Source organism: Vicia villosa, unplaced genomic scaffold (genome assembly GCF_029867415.1).
Source record: "Vicia villosa cultivar HV-30 ecotype Madison, WI unplaced genomic scaffold, Vvil1.0 ctg.001531F_1_1, whole genome shotgun sequence".
NCBI lineage: Eukaryota > Viridiplantae > Streptophyta > Magnoliopsida > Fabales > Fabaceae > Vicia > Vicia villosa.
In genome coordinates, this window is record NW_026705654.1 from 462625 (window position 1) to 469971 (window position 7347).

A 7347-nucleotide genomic window follows, 5' to 3' on the forward strand; every position below is an offset into this window, starting at 1 on the left:
TACACTTCTTACACATGCTCTTTTCTAATTGGCGGATTCCAAATCCACCATTTCATTTCACTTAACCATCTCAATAAAATCCACAACAGTCAACCGGTTCAACCCACCCTCACCTTTCTTCAAACCCTACCCACCCCAATTCTCTCTCTCACCTGCTCTCCCGGTTCCCCGTGGCCCCACTCCCCGACTTCATTTGGACTTCATTTGGCGTGCATTTCAGTATCATTTCACTCCCATTTCACTCTCCTCCAAAAACTTTTTTTAAATTCACCCTAAATTCATCTTCGTTTCATTTCAATTTCATTTCAATTTCAAAAACGTTACTTCTCTCTCTTCTTCACTCCCTCTCTCTCTATCTCGTTTCTATCAATGGAGATGCAAAACCTCTGAATCCCTCTCTCTCTGCCAGATCTCGTTTCCGTCTTCCGATTCACTCTCCGGCATTCTCCATTTTCCGATCAGATTGCCGATTAGGTTTTCCTTTTCCGATAATCTATATCATCGCCGATCTCATCATAACCACTCCTATTCGGTAAGTCTTCACTCTGCAATTGAATCGATCGATCATTTTTACTCGATCTGAAAATTTTCACTACAAAAAATTTGCTCCGATTATATAAATGATTGTAACTTTTTATACAGTTTTTCGCGATTCATGATTAATTTTAAGATATTTATTTTATTAATTTTAGGTTTTAATTTTTTTCTCTAATTTTAGTTTATCATGTTTATTATTTTTGCAAATTACCGTGATTCATGCTAATTTTAAGATATTTATTTTATTAATTTTAGGTTTTTATTTTTTTCTCTAATTTTAGTTTATCATGTTTATTATTTTTGCAAATTATCATGATTCATACTAAATTTTAAGATATTTATTTTATTAATTTTAGGCTTTTCTTTTTTTTTTTCTCTCTCTAATTTTAGTTTATTGTGTTTATTATTTTTTGCAATTTTCTATATAAATTCGTGCTTATATATAATTGTATTGTACCTACTGTGTTATTGATTTTGCTAAATTAATTTATTGAAAACTTTATTTTGCATCTCTACGATAATTATAAAAATATAATAGCAAAATAATGAAAATAACCTTATTAATTATTAATAATAGTAATATACATATATAGATATATAGAAAAAAAATATAGAAATGATGAAATTTATTTATTTATTTTAAATGATACTATTTTCTGGCTGAAAAAAATTGATAACTGTTTTTTTTGTGAGAGATTTTGGTGTGAGCTTGTGGTTTTGTTTTATTTTTTAATTTTTTAATTAAATAATTTTTTAATGTTTTTAGTTTGATTTACTGATTTTTCTGATGGTGTAGATTCTTGATGTATATAAGAGATGCGATTTTTACTTCGTAAAAATGGGAATAAAAATCATGCATATCTGTTTTCTTTTTCTTTAATTTTTAAAATGTTTTTGTTACGATGTTTTAGCTTTAATTATTCTTTTTAGATATGATTCCGGATTTTATTCAGATCTATATCCTTGCGTAAAGAATCATGTGTCTTGTATGTCTATGCGATTTTGTTGGAATATTAGCCCCCAAGTCTTTATATTTTGTTCTATTTACGCTATTTTATGCAAGAATAAAGTTCCATTTACGCCATTGGTTGTGACTTGTGTATGACTGTGTGTTCTACTTTTGTGTTTTGAGTTTTGTTTGGGAAAAGATGTTTAAGTTTACTTATTATTGAGGTATGAATTATATTGTTAATTGTTTATTTATGTCTAGTGAAAAAACATGCATTAACTTGTGGGTTTGCTTGTCTTTGTATAGTTTTTGTTTTAATTTAGGTAGTTTGTTTCAGTGTTGTATTGTTTTTTGAACTGATAATGTTCTTGTTAAGTTTACTGTCTATTTTTAGATATCTACTCTAGCTTTGTTTTTTCATCTCGTCTATTAAAGGGTATGCTTGTCTTGTTATGTTATATGTTGTATATTATTTCCTTTTTATATGTACTTTAACCCTATGTAGCACTTACACCTCTGAAAAAAGGCGCGTCTGTCCGTGTCGGACACAATAACCGACACATGTGATTAAGTTAAATTTATTCATTTTTTCATATTATTATTGGTGTCGCTGTGTCAGAGCCAGGGTCGTGTTTAGGGTGTTTGTGTTTCATAGATCTTAACTGTTTATTGTAGTTCCAATTGCACTTGATTATTGTGTTATTGATGTGTGAAGTGTTCAACTATTTTGGATTATTCTCTTCTATTTTGATTTCATGACCTGGGACAGTTGGTATTTTGACTTATATTTTGTTTGGCCCTGATAATTTTGTTGAAGGTTAACTTGTTTTATATGTTTGGTTTGTTTTGGAACTTGTAGTATTTAAAATTTCTATTAAAATCCCCTAATTTGATATTCAGGATCTCAATTAATTTATTTAACTAAATTGTTTTATATGTAGGTTCGTCGTTTTATTTTTGTTTTCTTTTCTTCTTTTGTTGGATTTAACTAAATTTTTGTTTGCTAATTTTATTTTTCTGGTCACTTATCAAATTTCATGATTATTTTTGTTCAGTTAATTGAAGGATGTGCAGTGGTCCTGACAAATCAAAATCTCGTTCAACTTCTTCATCTTCATCTGCGGAAGAAGGTTCAAATAACATCAAAGACATGAAAAATCTAACAGTTCATACCGATGATTCTTTTTCCAATCTGCTTGAACTTGCTTCTAACAATGATTTTGAAGAATTTAAGGTAGCTATAGCCAGCAATGTCTCTTTAATAAATGAAGTTGGCTTCTGGTATGTCCGTCAAAAGGGGTCTAAACAAATTGTTCTTGAGCACAGAACCCCTTTAATGGTGGCTGCATCCTATGGAAGTATTGATATTCTCAAGCTTGTACTCTCATGTCCAGAGGCTGATGTAAATTTCGCTTGCGGTAATGATAAAAGCACTGCTCTTCACTGTGCTGCTTCAGGTGGTTCGGTTAATGCAGTTGATGCTGTTAAACTGCTTTTATCCGCTGGTGCGAATATCAACTGTGTGGATGCTAATGGAAATCGTCCAGTTGATGTTATTGTTGTTCCACCTAAGCCTGGAGGTGTGAAAACAATTCTTGAAGAACTACTTGCAGATAGTGATTCTGACGGCTCTGTAGATGGTTGTTCTCTTCCACTATCTGTTAATTCATCAAGTCCTCGTTCAGCTGCTCCTTTATCATCAACTGAAAATGGGTCTCCATCCTCTCCTATGGCTCCAAAGTTTACTGACGCAGCTGTTAATTCTGCCACTGAAAAGAAAGAATATCCAATTGATCCGTCACTTCCTGATATAAAAAACAGCATATATGCCACAGATGAATTTCGCATGTTTTCATTCAAGGTTCGCCCTTGTTCCCGTGCATACTCTCATGATTGGACTGAGTGTCCTTTTGTTCATCCTGGAGAGAATGCTAGAAGGAGAGACCCCAGAAAGTTTCATTACAGCTGTGTGCCATGCCCTGATTTTAGAAAAGGGGCTTGCAGACGCGGAGATATGTGTGAATATGCCCATGGAGTATTTGAGTGCTGGCTACACCCAGCTCAGTATCGGACAAGGCTCTGCAAAGATGGTACTAGTTGTAATCGAAGGGTGTGTTTTTTCGCTCACTTACCTGAAGAGCTGCGTCCCTTGTACGTGTCCACTGGATCTGCTGTTCCTTCTCCCCGGTCAGCTGCATCTGCTCCTAATGTCATGGACATGGCTGCTGCTATGAGCCTTTTTCCTGGTTCACCATCATCAATGTCTCCCATGTCTCCATCTCCCTTTGCACAGCCGATATCTCCATCTGCAAATGGCATGTCTCACTCAAACAATCCTTGGCCACAGCCAAATGTGCCCGCACTTCACTTACCTGGAAGCAATATTCAAACTAGTCGTTTGAGATCTTCTCTTTGTGCCCGAGATATGCCACTTGAAGACTTCAACAATATGATGCAAGACTTTGATGGTCAGCAGCACATACTAAATGATATGAGCTGTTTCTCACAGCCCCGTCCTGGTGCCATATCAGTGAGCCGATCTGGTCGGTCTAAAACACTAACTCCATCAAATCTTGAGGATCTATTTTCTGCTGAAGTTTCTTCATCTCCTCGGTATTCCGACCCAGCAGCTGCTTCTGTATTTTCTCCAACACACAAATCAGCTGTCTTCAACCAGTTTCAACAGCTCCAAAGTTCACTATCACCCATAAATACAAATGTCATGTCACCTAAGAATGTTGAGCATCCTCTATTCCACCAGGCTCCATATGGTGTCTCTTCTCCTGGAAGGATGTCACCAAGAAGCATGGATCCCCTCTCTCCAATGAATTCTCGATTGTCTGCATTTGCTCAGCGTGAGAAGCAGCAGCAACAGATGCGGAGCCTCAGTTCAAGAGAACTCGGCGCTAACAACCCCGTCTCGGCTGTCGGGTCTCCAGTCAACTCCTGGTCTAAGTGGGGATCCCCTACCGGAAAAGCAGATTGGTCAGTAAATGGAAATGACTTTGGTCGATCTCAAAGATCCACACCTTTTGAACATGGAAACAACGGAGAAGAGCCTGATCTATCATGGGTCCAATCCCTCGTCAAGGAATCTCCACCTGAGATAAAAGAGAAGCGTGCAGTTTCTGGCCCTATTCCATCTGCTGAACTGAATTCCAATCCTCAAGTAGAGTCTACCGATCATTCGGTTTTAGGAGCTTGGCTCGAGCAAATGCAGCTGGACCAACTTGTAGTCTAGCAATATTGACCCTTTTGCTACATATTTGCTGTGATAGATATTTAATTTAATTTCTTCAGGTACACATTCTTTTGGTGAATTTGAGCCCCGGAAGCATCGAAAGATGGTGGCTGCCATGTTCCCGGAGGATAATCGTATTTTTTATTCCCTTTAATTTTTGTCATTCATTATTTTATATTTTACCTTGAAGTTCAAGGGAGTTTGATAAAAAAACTCTTTCTCTCTTGGGGATGTTAATGTTATTATTATCCAGTAGAAAAGAAAAGAAACTCCTGTAGAGGTTTAGGTACTGTTCCAAAACAGGATTCTTTTTTCTCATTTTACTACTATTCCAACCCTCTTTCAAAGAAAGCTGAATGGTTTTTATTAAGCAACAGAACCAATAGCTTCATTTGTTTATAAGTTCCTTTTCCTGCTGCAGTATTTAAGATTCTGTCAGTAAATTTATGTTGCATATGTAGGAAGTTGAACTGAGTTTCTTATGGAGGAATTAGAGGTGTTATGAGCTATTGAATATTTATTGCAAACAGATATTTTAGAATAGTGAATATTACTTTGTTCTTGTGCTGTAACTGCGTTGTACTCTGATTATTTCCCAATTCAAAGCTATGGTTATTCATAAGCAAGTTAATGTCAAATTTTTTATTTTTTTATATTAAAAATTACAGAAGTTATATATAGCTCAGTTTTGACAAAAATACCAATTTCTACTTCAAAGACCTATTAGCTTAAACCCTTAACCCTCTCATCTTGCAACAAGCCACTGTTTCTTGTCGCGCCATACAGGTTGTTGCCGCCATCTCTCCATCTGGTGCGCCATACAGGTTGTCGCTGCCACCTCTCCATCTGGCTTCATCTTTTTGTTTATGTTTCTTAAGATACCAATGTCTCAAACATGTGGGTGGTGTTGCTGATTCCTTTAGAATTGATACTGTAGTAGCTGTCAGTTCGTTAACTTTTGTCAACTAGTCCTTGAAATTTATCATAGACAAATAGATTAATTAAGAGTATCAAAATTAGTGGTTCTATATTAATAAAATGGGAGGTTTACGTATCCTAAATCCTAATGATGTCGACTCTGGGTGGTGCAGTGGCAATAAAGTGGGTTGGGCCAAAACCAGAGGAATGGTCGAGTTTTTCTTGTTTTAGATTTGGTTACAAGTGTGGGACACGTGGCTAGATTTCCATGATATGTATGTGACCGTTACTTGTTAGGAAGTAAGGATAGCATTAAATGTTGTGTTGTGTTGACGTATATGGGACCAAACCTTGTTTTAGAGACACACAAGTGTTATGTTCATGAATGCCAATACAGATTTTGATGTCACTTCTTTTATTTAGAGTGTGTTTGTGTATGAAATTTGCTGTTTTTAATTGTGGTCCCTTTGAGATTAATGGGGTCTTATAACACTCATATCTATAACCACTAATCCCATTAACTAAGGTAAATATTTGATGTCTTGTTTTGACGATGCAAATAAATATCACATTAACTATTTTTTACTCTCTTATTTCTATTATAACAAATATTTTTATAAATTTATTAAATAATTTGTGTACATGGTCTTATTAATTTGATTTTGTCTGATAATCTAGTAATAGAAATTTTATCTTCTAAAAAAAATAGTGAAATGTCGCTAGGTCGAATCATCAACACTTTTAAGGGTGTTCAAATTTAAATTGATCTAAATAAATACCACAACTCATTAAAATAACAAAACTATAATTTTTGTTTTGTTTTGAATATTACTACTAAATTTGTTTGATGTTATTTTATAAAAACCGCCCGATTTAGATCAAATTTTTTATTGATCTTTTAGAATCGATCCAACCCTCGTGTATACATTTTTTTACTTATTTATTTTTTATTAATATGATATGTTGGTTAATTTATTATTCGATGATATTTTTTTAATATTTATTAGTTTAGTTTAATCTATTTATTTTTATTATTTTATCTCATTTAGTAATATTATTTTTTAATATTCTATATGTTATATATTATATAAAAATTTATTATTTATTAATATTTTTATAATTTTAATTTGAATATTTAAAAGTTAATCTAAATTAAATCGCTTGAAATTAGGTCAGATTGAATTGAATTATTTTAATCAATCATTCAAAATTGAACCAAACCGTTAATAAATTTAACTTTGGATCAGATGAATTTTTACCTCAAAACTGATTTAAACCACATCACAAATATCCCTTAACAAAAGTATTCGGTGTTATTATTATAAGAAAGAAATATTTTAAAATTATTTTATTTTTATAATTGAATAACTTTCAGACCTAAAAAAAAAAATCAGAATTCGGCTTTTTATTGTTGTAGATGAATTATGAAAATTTTAAATAAAGTACGGCCGGTTGGTAAATTTCTGAGGATGATTCATAGAGGGTCCGGAAAGTTTGGACCATCAGGTTTCAGGAATTTGTTTTGAGCAAATCCAAAATCAGAATTGAGGTAAACTATTGTTGCATGTGAATTATTCATTTTTCAAACGTTTCCAGAGAGTGTTTTTTTATAGTATGTTATTGATTGAAATCACGTGACTTTGAGGACAGAAAAAGAAAATTGCATACACTCCCACTATTGGATAAGTGAATAAAATAAAAG

The 7347-nt window shown here is 33.6% G+C and overlaps 1 protein-coding gene across 2 annotated transcripts; it reads left to right on the forward strand.

Moving 5' to 3' along the window:
• The first annotated feature begins 228 nt into the window (after positions 1-228).
• Positions 229-5365, forward strand: LOC131635692 (zinc finger CCCH domain-containing protein 30-like). Of its 2 annotated transcripts, none has more exons than XM_058906330.1 (2): positions 229-532; positions 2542-5365. In XM_058906330.1, the coding sequence occupies exon 2, from the start codon at positions 2553-2555 to the stop codon at positions 4725-4727; it is 2175 nt and encodes a 724-aa protein (XP_058762313.1). In that variant the 5' UTR covers positions 229-532; positions 2542-2552; the 3' UTR covers positions 4728-5365. The 2 variants fall into 2 exon arrangements, with proteins under 2 accessions (XP_058762313.1, XP_058762314.1); XM_058906331.1 differs by lacking the exon at positions 229-532 and adding an exon at positions 1078-1710.
• The last annotated feature ends 1982 nt before the right edge of the window (positions 5366-7347 follow it).